The 18,733-nt window shown below is 45.7% G+C and overlaps 1 protein-coding gene, 1 non-coding gene and 1 pseudogene across 2 annotated transcripts in view; 1 reads left to right on the top strand and 2 right to left on the bottom strand.

Moving 5' to 3' along the window:
* Positions 1 to 3,158: 3,158 nt before the first annotated feature.
* On the top strand, positions 3,159 to 3,230 carry TRNAE-CUC (transfer RNA glutamic acid (anticodon CUC)). Its single transcript has one exon. It is a non-coding gene; the product is annotated as a tRNA-Glu (tRNA).
* Positions 3,231 to 8,770: 5,540 nt separating this feature from the next.
* LOC129656396 (elongation factor 1-alpha 1-like) lies at positions 8,771 to 10,743 on the bottom strand (annotated as a pseudogene).
* LOC129656059 (myomegalin-like) overlaps positions 10,732 to 18,733 on the bottom strand; it is a 30,730-nt gene continuing 22,728 nt past the window's right edge. Inside the window, exons 6-8 of the mRNA XM_055586853.1 lie at positions 14,327 to 14,560; positions 12,908 to 13,039; positions 10,732 to 10,940 (exon numbers count right to left, since the gene is read on the bottom strand). Of these exons, the coding sequence (XP_055442828.1) occupies positions 10,849 to 10,940; positions 12,908 to 13,039; positions 14,327 to 14,560 (458 nt within the window). The 3' untranslated portion in view covers positions 10,732 to 10,848. The remainder of the gene's footprint in view (positions 10,941 to 12,907; positions 13,040 to 14,326; positions 14,561 to 18,733) is intronic.

The following is an 18,733-nucleotide window of genomic DNA, read 5'->3' as shown; positions in this document are numbered from 1 at the left end:
TCTGTCAGGCAAACCAAATTGTTCCACAGGTGTGCTGAGGTGGGGAAAACCGAGTGAACATCACAGGGAAAAGCTTCTTGGTTTTCAGAGATGAAATGCCTGTCAGCGTGTAGAGGAGATTTAGGCACCAGGTGAGAAGGTGAGGGCATTTCCAGAGGAAAGCTAACCTGAAGCTGGCTTTGTGCCCTCCTTGGACTTTGTGTGGCCTGGTCTTCAAAGTGACTCAGAGCAGACAAAGGAGGGCTGGCTCCTAGTGCTGAATAGGCTTTTAGGTAATTAGGGAACTCCTCCTGTATTTGCGGGTGGGGCATAAAAGTGCAGCTGCACACGCTGCTATAATCCATCTCTCTAGCCCAGTTTTTTTTTTTTTTTTTTCCTTTTTTGGTATGTGTATGTTGGGGGTGGTGGTGGTTTAGTCATCAAGTCGTGTCCGACTCTTGTGACCCCGTGGACTGTAGCCCGCCAGATTCCTCTGTCCACGGGATTTTCCAGGGAAGAATACTAGAGTAGGTAGCCATTCCCTTCTCCAGGGGATCTTCCCCACCCAGGGATCGAATCCTGGTTTCCTGCATTGCAGCCAAATTCTTTTATCGACTGGGGCGGGTAGTGCGGGGTGCGGGGTCTGGGGGTGGGGTGGAGCGTTGGGAAGGTTTAAATGTGAATGTAAGCTTCAGGGAGAAGAAAAAGCACGCAAACATACCGCTCTGTTTCGAACCCGGACCTTGCGTGTTAGGCAAACGTGATAACCACTACACTACGGAAACCAGATAACTGTTGTTGTCTAATGACACATCTCAAGAACTGTACCTCTTACCACGCCTGGCCACAAACATTTTTGAAAGGAAAAGGACTGTAGGGGCACAGGCGATCCCTCAGGTGAGGAGACTGAACTCTGGCTTAGGTTCCTCGCCTTCCCCAAAACGAGGTCCCTGGGTCCCCAACAGTCTAGCCTGGAGGTCCCGCACCCAAGGCAGGGTCTCCAGTTTCACAGTTATGCACCCGAGTGCAAGGGTCGCCACCGCTGACTCGCCAGTTCCCAGAAGCCGCAGGAGCTGGGGGTTAGATGTGTTTGAACCCCGGTGACCCCTCAGCCCAGAAGTGTGGACGCTACTCCTCCCGGGCTGCGGACCTGGGGCCTCGGTGGCCCTCGGTGGTCAGTGCTCTGGGCTCTCGGAAATGATCCATGCTTCGAATCCACCCGGAAACCCGAGGACCCGCGCTCCGCTCTGCTCCGATGCCCCTGACCTGCACGCTCTTTCCTCGCAGCCCTTTAGCCGCAGTGCTTCTCCTGCAAAGACCACAGGAAACCGGGTTCCTCAGGTTCCTGCCGCTGTGGCTTATTCTAGTTGTCTACTGTAGTTCAAGTCCAATACTTCCATCACGCTTTCACGTTTAGCAGGAAGCCCAGTAAAGGCTGACGGATCAGGTCTTTTAACTGTTTGAAATAGCGAGCATCAACGCGGGCAGAGCCATTCTTCCCCGCCGGTACTGAGTTCGTTTGCAGACCAGGCCCGCCTCAAGCCGCGGAGGAGCCAGGCTCGGTCTACGCAAATCGCACGGTGGTTCATTCCTCATCGGTTGAGGTTCTTCTTTAAGGATAGCTTTGCTTTATCGTTTATAATGCCTAAAACTTCAAAAAAAATTAAATTAAAAAGAACTTTTTATTTTATATTGGAGTATAGCTCATTAACAATGTTGTGATAGTTCCAAGCGGACAGAAAAGGGACTTAGCTGTAGATAAATATGTATCCATTCTCCCCTAAACTCTCTTCCCACCCCGGTATGATGTCTAAAACTTATTTGCCTTTTATAATTTTTCAGTTCAGCGGATCATGGAGTGAGAATCTTAACCTAGAACCACAGAGACGTAAAGGCCAAGTCTCCCCAGAAAGCAGGATGGGTTTTCGTGTTCACTTCACAGCATAACGCCAGCGGGCAGAAAGCATTTCTTTTTGCTGAAAGAATTTAATGCTTTGTTGTCTGTGTGTCTCCCTGTCCCTGGTTTCCTTTAGAAGTAAAGCTTCACAAGCTTGGGAATGCATATGCATTTTCTCCGGCAGTGGTTTCTTCTTTTCTTAGTGAGGCGGTCACAGCCCTTTCCTTCGGGTCTGAGGTTCAGGGGCTCCGACCCGGAGGAAGACGCGGGCTGCGTGCGCACCGGCCCCCAGGCCTTAGGGCTCCGCCTGGTTTCACGTGGACTCCGAGTGCAGTCGCAGGTGCAACTGCGCGCACCCTCACCAGCGCTGGAGTCTGAGTCCCCAAAGAGGCGGATATGAAAATAGCTTTAGATCAGGACGTTTCATGAGATTCCCCTGCTTTCCTCCCCTGCAGGACCTCCCACGTCCAGCCAGAGGAGCGGATTCGCTGTCTTTTCGGTTGCGTCCAGCGCGCTACCCTCCTACGTGGACAAGAGGAGGGGGCGGCAGTCCTTTCCCCGACGGAGCGGGGGCACAGCGGGTGCCCGAGGGACCACCTTTTTCGGGAGAGTCGTTTGCCCAAGTCCAGTGTAGCGAAAAGGAGGGACTGGGACTGTGTGGGCCGAAGTAAACATGAACCGAGAAGCAAACGCCAAGTCCTGACTAATTGGATGTGGGTCTGAGGAAAGCGCGGCATCAGGGACAACTGGAGGTCTGAGCCCAGGGAGCTGGAGATGGCGTCATCCAAGGCGGGAGAACCGCAGGGCAGCAGGTCGTGGGGGAAGACCGGACGGAATCCAGGTCTGGGCGCGGAGCCTTGTTCGCAAGCGTTTTCCATCCAGCCCTCCTGGTTCCTGCACCCGCCAGGAGTCTTTCGTGTCGTTGGGGATCCCGAGGTCTCACCCGCGGGGCTGCCCTCCCGCCTCTCCTGTCCCCGCCCCGGCGACCTGCTCTCCACCCGCGCTCGCCGGGAAAAGGCGCGTCTCCAGGGCAGTTGTGAGGTGCTTCGGGACTGGGCAAGTCGTGGGGACGTGAAAACCAGGCAGACCTCGCGGGCGCGTCATATTGTCCCGTAGAGCTCTCGGCTTTTGGTGTGGGGCTTATTTGGAGAAAGCAGGGAAAGAAAGTTCTTCGGGTACAATTCCTTGGAGGGAAGCACGGGACTCAGAACTCGAGGGCGAGAGACACCACACACTCGTTTCAGGCTTCCTGTTGTCACTTATGAGTAACACAGCACGTAGTTCCCTGGTGGTCTAGTGGCTAGGATTCGGCGCTCTCACCGCCGCGGCCCAGGTTCGATTCCCGGTCAGGGAACGTGGTTATTTTCTCTTTTGCAAGTTTTGGCTGCATCTCCAGCAATCTTCGCTTCCTGCCCACAAGTGTTATGTGTCCCACCGTCCAGTTGCAGTGGAGTCTCTGCATCAAATCCTTCAGCCAATGAGGTAGAATCCCAGGGTCCAGGGCATTTCCTAGGGTGATAGAGGGCAGATGCGAGGAGCAGTCGGGACAGCCCCTCGCCTCCACTCCTCCCTTCACCAGAAACCTAAAACCTCACTTTCAGTGTCCATCTAAAGAGAACTTGGGACTTGAGTACCAATTGTTTTGTTACTGTTCAGTCGCTAAGGCCAGTCTGACTCTGCCACCCCATGGACTGCAGCACACCAGCCTGTCCTGTACTGTCTCCTGAAATTTGCTCAAACTCATGTCCATTGAGTCGGTGATGCTATCTCACCATCTCACTCTCTGCTGCCCTTTTCTTTTGCCTACGATCAGTATCAGTTTTTTCATCAGTCTTTTCCAGTAAGTCAGCTCTTCGGATCAGGTGGCCAGAGAATAGGAATTTCAGCTTCAGTATCAGTCCTTCCAGTGAATATTCAGGATTGATTTCTTTTAGGATTGACTGGTTTGATCTCCCTGCAGTCCAAGGGATTCTCAAGTCTTCTCTAGCACCAGAATTTGAAAACATCAGTTCTTTGGTGCTTAATCTTCTTTATGGTCCAACTCTCACATCCCTACATGACTACTGGAAAAACCTTAGCTTGACTATAGGAACCTTTGTTAGCAAAGTGATGTCTTTGCTTTTTAATATGCTGTCTAGGTTGGTCATAGCTTTTCTTCAAAGGAGCATGCATCTTTTAATTTCATGGCTGCATGAAACTGGCTGAGTACTTATTCCTTTAAAAAGCACACTGAAACTTATGAAAATTTATAAGAAGAATAACTGCATATATTCTTCATCTCAATGCATCAATTAACATTTTCCCATATTTGCTTTCTTACTCTCTCTCCGTATACATGACTTGCTCCACCATTTGAGAAGAACTTGCAGACATCCTAATCATTGGTTGGGCCGCTATTGCTCTTTTCCTTTGGCATCTCCCTCTCAACCAGCTCCCCTGGGACCTTGTCCTCCAAGACCTGGGGAAGGTTTTGTCCTGGCAAGGAGGCCCCTCTTTCCCCATTCTCTTCAGGCTGTAAGAAATTTCAGGCAGTATTTTATTCAGCTCTCTTTGGCAGTTCAGGCCAGTGCCTGTAGGAACGCCACTAGGCTGTCATCCCTGGCCCTCCACAGCACAGGCTGCCCTCCAGCCTCCTCCCGATTCCCTTGGTGGGCAGTGGGGTCGTGGGCCAGACTGAGCACTAGAACCACCTACCTCAGGAGAGAGCCTTCAGGGAAGTGCAGCTGCCCCCTTGGCTTTTGCCAGGCTCTCTGTACCCTGCTAGGATATCATTTTACTTATTTTTTGGTTTCTAACTATTTTTTTTATGTGTACAGTATATTTTGACTTCTGTATACATTACAGCAAGTTCACCATTAAATAGGTTTACTTTCTGTCTCTTGCCATACAGTTGACTCCTCTTGCTCACTTTTCCCTCCCCACTTCAGTCTTCCCCTCTGATAACCATTACCTGTTTGATAACCATTACCTGTTTGATAACCATTACCTGTTTAACATGTTTGTTTTTGAATGGTTCGGATGGTTCATTTTAAAATTTAAAAAAATATTCCACATGTGGTGAAACTGCATGCTGTTTGTCTTCCTTTGAAAGACATTTCCCTTAGCTTAATATCCTCAAGTCTATCCATGTTGCAGCAAATGGTAAGATTTCATCTTTTTTTTTTTTTTTAAGGCTGAGAAATCACATGGCTTCCAAGCTTCTAAGCATTCCCATATTGTGTGATATGTCAGTATGAAATTCCTTCATTTCTGGTTTAAAGGTTTTGTTCTGTTCTCTGAATGTCCTATGTTCATGGATATGTGCCAGATAACTATAAACTAATAAAGGGTGATCAACACAGCACCTTCTATGTTTATGGGCTTAATAAATAAACTACTAATGATAACAGTGCATGGAGTCCCTTGTGACTGTGTGGCAGGGTGAGATAGGAGGAGTAATATCAAGACAGTTATGTCTGGAACAAAGCAGAGTACAAAGTGCCCACAGCACATAGCCATAGAAGGGGCTGGCAGGATGACATCCATGTTATTCCAGATGCTCCAAAAAGTAAATGGTAAGAATTAATTAAATGTGCAAGGACTTCATTAGGGAAAATACCTGTGTGCAAGGAAATAGGAAGGTACTTAGGAATGATGAGAGATGCTTCAGGTCATGAAGCAAATCTGACTTAGTAAGGAAGAGAAGAGAAGGTGTCCAAGACTGCCTGCCATGAAGTCTAAGTTGGTCAAAGTCATTGTGGAGTCACTGAGCCAAAGGCAGCCAATGAAAAGTCTTGTCTCTCCCGGGAGTGGGTCTGCCTTTCCATCCCCACTGCACTCAGCTATTGGCAGGGAGCAGCCCATGGGAGATGTGGCCTCAGAGATAGATTTTAAAGCATAGCTGGGACCTTCAGTCAATTAATCTCTGCATTAGGAAGGTCTATAAGGCCATCAGAGCAACCAAGCCCAGGACAGATGTAAGACTACACAAAAGTATTAGTGATTGGTAAGTACAGGGAACAGAAATAAGAACAATGGTAGAACTGTCTCCTCTCCTTCCAGTTCAGTGAAATACTGTCATTCCACCTTCTTTTGTTCTACCTTCAGTTTAAGCTGTAAGTGGCAACAAGGAATTAGTGGACCCATGAGCCACAGATGTGATTACCTCTGTGCCCTGATCTGATCTCATGAGAGAAATCATCTTGTTGACAGAATCTTGATTGAAACTATTATTTTTCCTCATTTTTTATTATTTTAAATTATGAAAGAATGATAAACACATTTACAGGAGACTTGGCTTCCCTAGTGGCTCAGACGGTAAAGCGTCTGTCTGCAATGCAGGAGACCTGGGTTCGATCCCTGGGTTGGGAAGATCCCCTGGAGAAGGAAATGGCAGCCCACTCCAGTACTCTTGCCTGGAAAATCCCATGGACCGCGGAGCCTAGTAGGTTACCGTCCATGGGGTCGAAAGAGTCGGACACGACTGAGTGACTTCACTCACTTTGGAAAATACAGAACAAAGTTACATATATTTCCACTATATATTACAATTATTTTAAAGTAGATAAATTAGGATTTTTAGTTGGGAGTTTCAATATCAAACTCTTAAAAACAGAATAGACAGAAAAGTAAAAGGATATAGTAGATCTGAAAAGCACTATGAACCAATTCAACAGAATTATGATTTATACAATTTTCATACAACAGCAGGATACAAATTCTATTCAAGTTCCCATAGACTATAAACTAGGAGTCATTGGAACATATCCAGGGACATAAAACAGGGTATAAAAATTTCATGGTATAAAGGTATTGAAATCATTCAGTCTGTCATATGTATGATAGATATATATATAAAATGTATATACATATATTTTCTGGTTGTTCAGTTGCTCAGTTGTGTCTGACTCTTTGTGACTCCATGGAGGGGCCTCCCTATTCTTCACCATCACCCAGAGCTTGCTCAAACTCATATGTCCATTGAGTTGGTGATGTCATCCAACCATCTCATCCTCTGTCGTCCCCTTCTCCTCCTGCCCTCAATCCCTCCCAGCATCAGGATCTTTTCCAATGAGTCGGCTCTTTGCATCAGGTGGCCAAAGTATTGGAGTTTCAACTTCAGCGTCAGTCCTTCCAATGAATATTTAAGACTGATCTCCTTTAGGATGGACTGGTTGGATCTCCTTGCAGTCCAAGGGACTCTCAAGAGTCTTCTCCAACACCACAGTTCAAAAGCATCAATTCTTCAGTACTCAGCTTTCCTTATGGCCCAGCTCTCACATCCATACATAATTACTGGAGAAACCATAGCTTTGACTAGATGGACCTTTGTTGGCAAAGTAAAGTCTTTGCTTTTTAATATGCTGTCTAGGTTTGTCATAGCTTTTCTATCAAGGAGCAAGCATCTTTTAATTTCATGGCTGCAGTCACCATCTGCAGTGATTTTGGTATATATATATGTGTGTGTGTGTGTGTATATATATATATATGTATGTATTTAAAAGAATTTATATAAGGATGTACACACTGCTACATTTAAAATGGGTAGCCAACAAAAATCTATTGTATAGCACATGGAACTCTGCACAGTGTTATATGGCAGCCTTGCGGGAGTCCAGCTCCAGCAGCCAGGGATTCAACCTGAAGGGGTGAGCGGTGTCAGTGAGAGAAACTGAGGCAGCCTCTCATTTTACTTGGACTGCCTATTTCAAGCTTATGATTCTCTTTTATACTTTTACAAAAGCATTAGGTCAGAGGTTTGATATTTTTAGTTCCCATGGACCCAGATTTATTTTTCTCCAAAAATCATTGTTGCCCCTCAAAAGGAGTTCCTTCCTCAGCGATTCTCTTATCTACTTTTTCTCATGTGTCCTTGTGAATACACTGTAACTCATGCTAATGTCTGGGCTGCATACCACATTCCTCAGTTTAATTCTTATCTTTCTAAGTCCTGTTTGCCCCTAGTATCCTAAGCTCACTATTTCTTAGAAAGGGCTTCTACCTAATAATATCTCTAAAGTCCCTAATTTCTATAAGCTATAATAGAATATGCTAACATTACAGCAATCCTTAAATCTTTAGCTTCTAACTATTTTAATTATTCCTAAGCCCTCAATTCAGCAAACTCCTTTGCCATAAACTTTTCTCACAAATGGGCTTCAGATAGGAATCCCTCCCATGGTCTCAAGCTGTGGCCTCTGTGCTCACCCTGGAACACTCTTCTGCAAATGTCCTTGAACAAATGTCAGTGATTAACTTTATGAATTATTCTTTGAGCACACCTGCAGAAGGCTTTATGCCTTTTCATGCTCCTCTCAAAAACAATAAGCACCTTAATATTCTCTTTAGTCAACTCAGCCAAGGAAAGGAAAAATCAAGTCAGAATCATGAAGCCTAACTCCTTTATTCCGGGTCCGTGCCTATGGAACAAAGGGAGGGGGTTTAGGGCCATGCCTCCATTTTGTCAGTAATGCCTAACGCGGCTCCCGACACAGCCTGGATGGGAAGGGGTTATGGGGGAGGAATAGATACATGTATATGTACAGCTGAGTCCTGTTGTTGTTAATTGGCTATACCCCAAAACAAAATAAAAAGTACAAAAAATACAGATAACATTCATTCTCATAAAAAATAAAGCTTTAATTGAATGTAACAAAAAAGTTACATTTTTCATTAAACTTTTTTTGAATGAGTCAAATTCTGTGACAGACTTTTGGTCAACTTGTTTTCATTAAAAAGTACTGATTTTAAAAACTAATAACTTAAAACTGCCACACACAAAATATATGGTCAAAAAACATTCTCCTTTCCTTCTGAAGGTTTTATAACGCATTTTTATCATTAGCCAGTCTTTTACTATTAAACTTAAATGGCCAATTGAGACAAACAGTTCTGAGACTGTTCTTCCACCACTGTTTAAGACTGGGGTGGCAGATTTGGGGGATAATATTCATTTAGCCTTCTGAGCTTTCTGGCAGACTTGGTGACCTTACCAGTTCCATCTGCCTTCTTGTCCACTGCTTTGATGACACCCACAGTGACAGTCTGTCTCATGTCACACACATAAAAACGGCCTGGGGGGGGGGATAGCCAGAGAAGCTCTCAACACACACGGGCTTGCCAGAAACCATATGAACAATGACAGCATCACCAGATTTCAAGAATTTAGGGCCATCTTGCAGCTTTTTCCCAGAATGACAATCAGTCTTCTTCTTCAGCTCAGCAAACTTGCAAGCAACGTGAGCTGTGTGACAATCCAGAAGAGGTGCATATCCAGCACTGATCTGGCCTGGATGGTTCAAAATAATCACCTGAGCTGTGAAGCCAGCTGCTTCCATTGGTGGGTCATTTTTGCTGTCACCAGCCACACTGACACAACGAACATCTTTGACAGACATGTTCTTGACACTGAAGCCCACACTGTCCCCAGGAAGGGCTTCACTCAGTGCTTCACGGTACATTTCTACAGACTTCATTTCAGTTGTTACATTGACTGCAAAATGCTGGGCTGGATGAAGCACAAGTTGGAATCAAGATTGCCAGGAGAAATATCAATAACCTTAGATATGCAGATGACACCACCCTTATGGCAGAAAGCGAAGAACTAAAGAGCCTCTTGAAAGTCAAAGAGGAGAGTAAAAAAGCTAGCTGGCTTAAAACTCAACATTCAAAAACTTAAAGATTATGGCATCTGGTCCCATCACTTCACGGCAGATAGATGGGGAAACAATGGAATCAGTGACAGACTTTCTTTTCTTGGGCTCCAAAATCACTGCAGATGGTGACTGCAGCCATGAAATTAAAAGATGCTTGCTCCTTGAAAGAAAAGCTATGACAAACCTAGAGAGCATATTAAAAAGCAAAGACTTTACTTTGCCAACAAAGGTCTGTCTAGTCAAAGCAATGGTTTTTCCAGTAGTCACGTATGGATGTGAAAGTTAGACCATAAAGAAGGCTGAGCGCCAAAGAATTGATGCTTTTGAACCATGGTGTTGGAGAAGACTCTTGAGAGTCCCTTGGACTGCAAGGAGATCCAACCAGTCCATCCTAAAGGAAATCAGTCCTGAATATTCATTGCAAGGACTGATGTTGAAGCTGAAACTCCAATACTTTGGCCACTGGATGCAAAGAGCCAACTCATTGGAAAAGATTCTGATACTGGAAAAGACTGAGTGCAAGAGGAGAAGGGGGCGACAGAGGATGAGATGGTCAGATGGCATCACTGACTTAATGGACATGAGTTTGAGCAAGCTCCAGGAGTTGGTGATGGTGAGCAAGCTCCAGGAGTTGGTGATGGACAGGGAGGCCTGGCATGCTGCAGTCCAGAGGGTTGCAAAGACTCAGACACGACTGAGCGACTGAACTGAACTGACATGTCAACTCATTAATATCAATCCATTCTTAGTTTGAAAAAGATCAAAATAAAATTTACTCTTCTATATATATTAACATATATTATTTCTACCATTTTGAAAATTCAACAACTACTATCTCCAGGCTTGGGGCAACTCTGATCTTCATGATTCTGAGAAGCAGTTTCTGTCACTCTCTCAAATGGTGTTCACCTGGGTCTTGCAAATGGTCTTCATTATAAACATTTAGATTTTATCCTACTATATTTTCACATGTAATAGTTTTTTTTCTTTCCAAGCATGTAATCGGGCTCAAGGATCCCACAGGCCCACTCTCAATAGATCTAACTTTCCCCCTACGTTGGCCTTTCTGATCTAGTTCTCTAAATAGAGATAGATAATAGAGAAAATATATTTTTTGTTTAATCTTTTCTTTGAATTTCAGGCCATTATGGCCTGCACAAATTTTACTTTTTATAGTCACTCAATAAATACATGTAAATAATTTTTAAATAATAATTTATTAATCTGACCCATTCATTTAAAGGTAATGTCTGATGCCTCCAAGTTTACACCCACAAATGCTGTTGGATACAACTGGAGAATCTGGAAAACATTCCTGTAGACCCTCCTGGTGTCGTGTCACAAGATGTCCTTACCAGAGCCAGAAGAGTGACTCTCAGTGTATGAATGAGGGGTGGCGAGGGACACATCTGAAGCTGACTGTGCAGCACCTGGCGGGGGAGAGACAGAGCTGCAGTGAGGTCTGGAGGGATTTAGGGAACTCTCTTCAATGACTGCTCCCAACAGAAACTGACATTTTTTCCCCTCCTTCTTCACATGCAACTGGAAGTGGGAAAGGTAGAGAGAGAAATACCAAGCTGGTATCCAGTTCACAGCCAGTAACCCTCTGGTTATCTGGGGAAGGGACTTACACATGAAATGTGAATTTCCCAGTGTGCTTCACTCCTAGAACTTGTGAATCTAGGGACTTGCAGGTGGGACCTCATAAGAAGCAACCTTATCTAGACTGGGCTGTGTGAGTCTGGGCAATTTTTGTACTCTCCACTCTCTATGATTCTGCAGCTGGGTATTGCTGCAGAAAGGAGGGATATGGAAGTAACCAAGTTTGGGTTTTGCCCTGTGCAAGTCTGAAAACTCCAGCTTGCTTCCCTCAAGGCCCTTTCTTGTTGTAGAGCTGAGGTATGGACTCTGGGTTCTATCCATGGAAGCCAAAGGTATATACTATCTCTGGAAGTAAAAACAAATCAGACAAGTCACACATTTGGGTAATAGATGCTTTCAAAGATATAGTTCCCTTCACCCACCAAAATTTTGGCAAAACCTGGGAGCCTCATGCACTGGGACAACGGTCTGATGTGGCTGAGTCACACCACTATGGGCCACACCCTCATGTCAATGGCTCCAGTTATGGAACATAGTCTTTCCCCCTAATTGGCTGCTGCTGTGATGTTGTCAGGGCCCCGGTCACCATATCTCTTATCATGACAAGGGAGAACATTTGGGTAGAAAGTGTGGAAATACGGTCCATCTGCCTGAGGGGGAGGAGGGTGAGGTGGCATCCAGAGCATGTGGTAGTGACATGAAGGTGGGATGTGGTTCTCCCTCTGCTGAGGGCACCATGGAAGCCTTGGCTCTACCATCTGACAGTCAGGTCATAAGCCCTCGGGGCAGCACCAAGTAGTCCAGGGAGTTACAAGAATGGGCATCACATTAGATAGCTCTGCGGATGAGAACAGCTTCCCAGGTGCAGTGGTAAAGAATCTGCCTGCCAATGTAGGAGGCGCAGGTGACGCAGGTTCAGGCCCTGAATCAGGAAGATCCCCTGGAGCAGGAAATTGCAACCCACTATACAACATATTAAAAAGCAGAGATGTTACTTTGCCAACAAAGGTCCATCTAGTCAAAGCAATGGTTTTTCCAGTAGTCATGTATGGATGTGAGAGTTGGACCATAAAGAGGGCTGAGTACTGAAGAACGGACGCTTTTGAACTGTGGTGTTGGAGAAGACTCTTGAGAGTCCCTTGGACTGCAAGGAGATCCAACCAGTCCATCCTAAAGGAAATCAGTCCTGAATATTCATTGGAAGGACTGATGCTGAAGCTGAAACTCCAATACTTTGGAGTTTTGGCCACCTGATGCAAAGAGCTGATTCACTGGAAAAGATCCTGATGCTGGGAAAGACTGAAGGCAAGAGGAGAAGGGGGTGACAGAGGATGAGCTGGTTGGATGGCATTGCTGACTCAATGGACATGAGTTTGAGTAGGCTCTGGGAGTTGGTGATGGACAGGGAAAGCCTGGGGTGCTGCAGTCCATGGGGTTGCAAAGAGTCAGATGCGACTGAACTGAATTGAACTAAACCAGTATCCTTGCCTGGAGAATCCCATGGACAGAGGAGCCTGCCAGGCTACAGTCCATCCATAGGGTCTCCAAGAAGTCGGACATGACTGAGTGACTGAGCATGCACGCAAGAAGATGAGAACTAGCCCCACCCAGGGCAAGCCATTTAGTGTCTTCATTTATAAAGTAGGGGCAAAAATGCCTGTCCTGCTTACCTCTCTGGGCTGACTGTGAGGAAGAGTAGGGTAGTGCACACCAATGTCTTTATAGCTGCAAACCTACATGCCCTGTGAGGCCCCCAGATGTGGACAGAGCCAGGAGGTTTCAGCATCCTTCCTACCTTTTCCTTGGCCGGCATCGCTGAGCACATACTCCAGCCTCTCCTGCAGGCGGTCATTGATGAATACAGATTCCTCCAGGCGCTGGCGCAGGTTTTGGATCTCAATAAGATTCTTTTCCAGCAGGTCGGCCCCTGTCGCATACCACCAAGACATGGGAGAGGTAGGAAATGAGGAAGGTGGATCCCTCATGGGACCCTCTGCAAGATCCCTGCCCATATCCATACTTCTGTCAACTTCCTCCGCTCACCTCGGCACCCAGAAAGCACCAGGCAACTTTGTTTAAAGCAGTCCTAGGTTTTCAATCCCAAGACAGCTCTCTGCTAGGAACTCCATGAGGCCTCCTCCCAGGGAGAAGTTGAGTATATCTGAGGGAGATGGACACTGGGCTGGTGAACAAGGGTGAGAAGCCACTAAAGTGCTCTAGGGAGGACTGGCCTAACAATGAGAAAGTGTGTCCACCTCCTTTGGTAGAAATCCAGAGGGCATCCCTCTCTACTTCAGACCGCTCTTATCCTACGATCCATGACTGAACAACTTTTAACATTCACCCAGTAAAAGAAACTAAGGCAAATGCTTTTGAAATTAGATCAGGCTGTGAATAATGAGTGACACTGAATGTTTTCCTTGGGTGAAGAGTGAGGGGAAGAGCCTGGGGAGGTGTCAGGACCTGAAGGAGGAATAAGAGAAGGAAACACTTTCAAGGATGGAAAAAGATGCCCAAAGAGAAGGGTAAAAAGATCAAAAATAGGCTTCACCAGGACATCTTGCTTAGGGCTAGGTTTTTCCTCTGAGAATTTCAAATGTTGTTTTGTTATACTGTCTGCATACTGAAACCAAGCTGCTTCCAAGCAGCTCCTCCACATGGGTGCACCCCTAGCCACTGAGTGCCAGGAGGCCTGGGTCCAAACCCAGTGGCAAAGAATGAGAAGCAGGACTGGCTTGTAATTGTATACAAAGTGTGTGTGTCTCTCTCTGTATGTGTATATAGAAATAGTCTTCCATTCTGCAATAACTCTTGATCTAAGAAGACTTACCTTCCCCTTGGAAGTCTGAACTTAGAATTCTAGAACAGTCCAAACAATCTAGACCTAAAAGGTTATAGCACAGAAAAATGGGAACACACAAATGTGAGGGAACTCATCCTCCTTATAGAGTGCCTCAGAATGCCCTTGCCTTCCTTTACTCTCCTGCCCAGAGTGAGCCCCTAGGTGGTGGAAATGAGAGAGGCACGTAGAAAGGATCAGCACTGAGCTGGGGCTTCATTCTCTGGCTGACCCATGGGATACTGCGCCTTCATCTTCTCACCCCCTTCTGTGAACCAGGGTCTAACTGAGGAACAAAATACCCTCTGGCCAGAAAAGGAATGTGCCTTTTCTGTCAATGGCTGTATTTCACCAACTGCTCCTTTGTTATTTTACCAGAGGGCTTGGAGTTGGGCCGGTCCAAAGAGGAGGAAGAGGATAGGTTCCCGGATGCATTCATCTTCTGAGGCTTCATCTCTTCCCATGGGTGATTGCTGCCATGATGCCCAGGGTCTGGTGTCCCATTCTGCTCTGTGGTGCCACCCAAAGGATAGAAGGGCTGAGCAGATACAGCTTCTGAGTGGTTGCTGGGCAATGAAGCTGAATCAGTAGGAGTGGCTGGGCTGACATCTGTCCAGAAAAGAATATGAGTGAGAAACAAATGGGGAAGTCAGAAATGAAGTGTTTTAACAATAATTATACTGGGTTTAATAGTATCCTCCGAAAATTCATGTCTACCTGGAACCTAAGACTGTGACCTTATTTGAAAATAGAGTCTCTATACATTTAATTAGTTAAAAGGAGATGATACTGGATTAGGGTGGACCTTAAATCCAACATGACCAACGTCTATATAAGAAGAGGAGAGGAGACGGAGATAGGAGATTCACAGGGGAGAAGACCAGGTGACAATGGGGGCAGGGATTGGAGTGATGCATCTTCAAGGCAAAGGATGCTCCCCACAACCATCAAGTCAGGAAGAGGCAAGAAAGAAGGGAGCATGGCTCTGCCTACTTGATTTCAGACTCCTGGTTTTCAGAACTGAGAGAGAACAAATTCTATTGTTTTAAAACATCCAGTTTGTGATACTTTGTTACAACAGCCTGAGAAAACTGATATAGCAATCCAGGGAATGAAGACTAAGGTGAATGACAGTGATCAGTCAATTGCTTAGTATCAGCTAAGAACTCATTTCCCAAGGGCTATCAATTTGATCCCAAGGTTCCTGGCACTCCTAGCCTATGATATTAAGGAGCAGTTGCTAGATACAATGTCTGAGGGTCACAGTGCACACAGAGGAAAAGTACAGGGGCCTCTCTCCTCCTTCCCTCTAAGATCCTCAAATGCTGGAATGATCCCAGAGAGGTACTTCAGAAATGTCTCTTCCAATTGTAGGAATCACTGCCAATCTTAGAAGTCATGAGAGTAAGGACTCTCAAACTGGTCTGTGAACGTGTGATCTTCTCACCCAACAGTCTATGCCCTTGCCACCAAACAGCTGCTAATCCTTCTTGAGCTTGTTCTATATTGGGACTGTTGGTAGAAGATGAGGAAGGCAAAATGGCCTTCGCTTTTGGCTGATAAGCAGCAAACCTAGAAAGAGCGGCCTACTCCTGGTGGCTCCCACTGCTCCTGCCTGAGTTGACTCTGGACGCCTTCTGAGGCTGAGGGGGTGTCTGAGGAAGGCAAGTGGTGATTTGCAATCCACCCAGAATGGTTCATGAGAATGTAAAAAGAATTCTTAAGTATAGCTCAGATTGTCTGGCTCCTATCCAAAGAATGACTGGGGTACAATATTTTTGCATAGGGGATTATAGAACCAAAAAAAAAAAAGTGGTATCATACAGCTCAATGATGCTATGAGAACATTTATATCATGTTCTTTGCTGGTTCACTTTAGACAAAAAACCTGGCTGGGTGACAGGGCCATAATTCAGAGAAAAGGTTAAGAGCCTTCTGCTTTTAAGGATTATTATCAAGGGCCACAGAACAGCCAGGTTTCTTCTCTAAGAAGGGTCAGCTGCTAAGTCACTTTAGTCGTGTCCAACGCTGTGAGACCCCATAGACGGCAGCCCACCAGGCTCCCCTGTCCCTGGGATTCTCCAGGCAAGAACACTGGAGTGGGTTGCCATTTCCTTCTCCAATGCATGAAAGTGAAAAGTGAAAGTGAAGTCACTCAGTCGTGTCCGACCCTCAGCGACCCCATGGACTGCAGCCTACCAGGCTCCTCTGTCCATGGGATTTTCCAGGCAAGAGTACTGGAGTGGGGTGCCATGACCTTAAGCAGGGTCAGAGTGAGGTCTTATTTTCCTCAACCAAGCCAAATTCCTTTAGGGAACTGCTTACTTAAATCAGTATCCTTCCCTGACTTACACAATATCAGATGTAACTAACATTGCTGTGAAATAAAGAGTAAGGTAGACTATGTTAAGCCTTTAGTTCAAGGCATAACTTAAAGTAGAAACTCAATCAAAATGTGATTCCCAATCTTTTTCCTTTATATTCCCTCCTGGAAAATCAGCTTACTCTCAGCCAAGGGTATACGAGGTTTCTAGTTGGTCAGCCACAGTGATCAGCATGTTCTAGTCTCTTTCTTCCCTTGCCACACAACACGGGAAACATGTCCCACATTGTACATGGAGAGCAGCAGAGACGAGCCTCCTGGGAGGGGAATTAAGTCTCACAGTGCCACTGCCACACACCATTTGTGGCACTAGAAATTTTGTCCCCCAAAGAAGGAGTATTGATAAACCATTGCCCCTCTGAGAAAAATGATGACTTCAGGTGGGAAAAAGAAGGGCTTAGTTTCCTACAGAAAAGACAGAAATAATAGAAAACAAGGCTGGTACTTTCTGGGACTGCCACCCCAGTGGTCACATCTCAAATGTGGCCATTCTAACAAGTAGTGGCAGGAATTGCAGGTAAGGAGAAGGTATGTTTGCCCTTTATCTGCTGTATCTCAGGGAAGCGTTGAGGTGGAACCAAGTGCCTCTGGGCAATGGAGTTCGAGGATGCACAACAAATTCCCATCAGTCTCTTGGACAATGTCATGTACATAACAAGGGCAGCCTATTCATTTATAGTGGGCTTCCCTGCTGGTTCAGTGGTAAAGAATCCACCTGCAATGCAGGAGATATAAGAGAGCCGGGTTCGATCCCTGGGTGGAGAAGATCCCCTGGAGAAGGAAATGGCATCCCACTCCAGTACTCTTGCCTAGGAAAACCCATGGACAGAGGAGCCTGTTGGGCTAGAATCCATGGGGTCACAAGAGTCGGACATTAGTGACTAAACCACAACCAAAATCATTCATTTATAAATTCATGGGTGAAAGTATACGTGTATCGAGTCTTGTCTTCTTTGCAGAGGCTAGGCCTTTGTGCTGGGCATAGGGGAAGAAAGAGTAGAATGGGGAAAACACTGGCTCCAGAAGCCTAGAGAAAGAGGTGTGCACAGGAGTGACTCCCTCCCGGATTGGTCCATGATTGCTCAGGCCGCAGTGCAGTGGGCACTCCAAGCTTTAGAGTCAGCCAGGATCATAGTCAATGTTACTCCAAGCTGGACTGCTTCAGTAAGTTCCCTGACCTCACTGAGCCTCAGTGTCCTTAGCTGTGCTGTAAAATCAGGACACCACCACTAATTTAAAGGATTGCTGTCCTGATTAAATGAGGCAGCATATATATAGTGATCAATAATATAAGCATAATAGATGTTCAATAAATGTGAATTTTCTGTCTTCCCTTGACTGCTATACTCAAGAGGAGACATGCTGCTTTGCTTCTCATGTAAAATGAGAAAAAGGAATAGTTCCAGGTCAAAATCCATTATGGCTTATTCATGCCTCATTAGAAAAGACCCTGATGCTGGGAAAGATTGAAGGCGGGAGGAGAAGGGGAAGACAGAGGATGAGATGGTTGGATGGCATCACCAACTCAATGGACATGAGTTTGAGCAAGTTTCAGGAGATGTTGAAGGAGAGGGAAGCCTGGCATGCTACAGATCATGGGGTTGCAAAGAGTTGGACACGACTGAGTGACTGAACAACAAAAACAACAACATGCCTAAAATATCCAGAAAAAATAAAAACAAATAGATATAGCCAGGGACTAAGGATGGTTTCCTGGTCCCTGGTTGTTTACTCTGTATGAGTCAGATGCTTTCCTCAGGAGGGAAAATAAAGGGAATGCTGAGCAGGGGAAAAATGAAGGCTTGATTTTAAACTTATTCTTAAACCAAAGCTACCCAAGGGCCCTCTTTGGGGAATTCTGGGGAGTGTCATGACGGTGATGGATTCAGTCAGTCCCAGTAACTGATGGTTTAGAGGATATTACAGCTGAATTATTAGAATGATGGATGGGATCTGTAAATTCACAGATGATAGAGAATATTTAGTGGTGAATAAAAATAGGAAAAAGTAAAAAATATAAATTTAAAAATAAATAAATAATAGGAAAAAATGGGCTTCCCTGGAAGCTCAGATGGTGAAGAATCTGCCTGCAATGCAGGAGACCTGGGTTTGATCCCTGGGTTGGGAAGATCTGGGAAGATCCCCTGGAGAAGGGAATGCCTACATACTCCAGTATTCTTGCCTGGAGAATTCCATGGACAAAGGAGCCTGGTGGGCCACAGTCTATGGGGTTCCAGAGTTGAACCCTACTGAACAACTAACACACACACAAAATAGAAACTGTGGCTGTTTACCAATGTTAATGACATTCGTGTCTGTGGTCTGAAAGGTGAGGGAGCAGGTATGAGGGAGCATTTGTCCCCTCCCCTTCCCAACTATGACCCCTCCCCTCAAATCCA

The sequence above is a fragment of the Bubalus kerabau genome, chromosome 6 (assembly GCF_029407905.1).
Source record: "Bubalus kerabau isolate K-KA32 ecotype Philippines breed swamp buffalo chromosome 6, PCC_UOA_SB_1v2, whole genome shotgun sequence".
NCBI lineage: Eukaryota > Metazoa > Chordata > Mammalia > Artiodactyla > Bovidae > Bubalus > Bubalus kerabau.
This window is presented reverse-complemented; position numbering and strand designations above follow the sequence as displayed.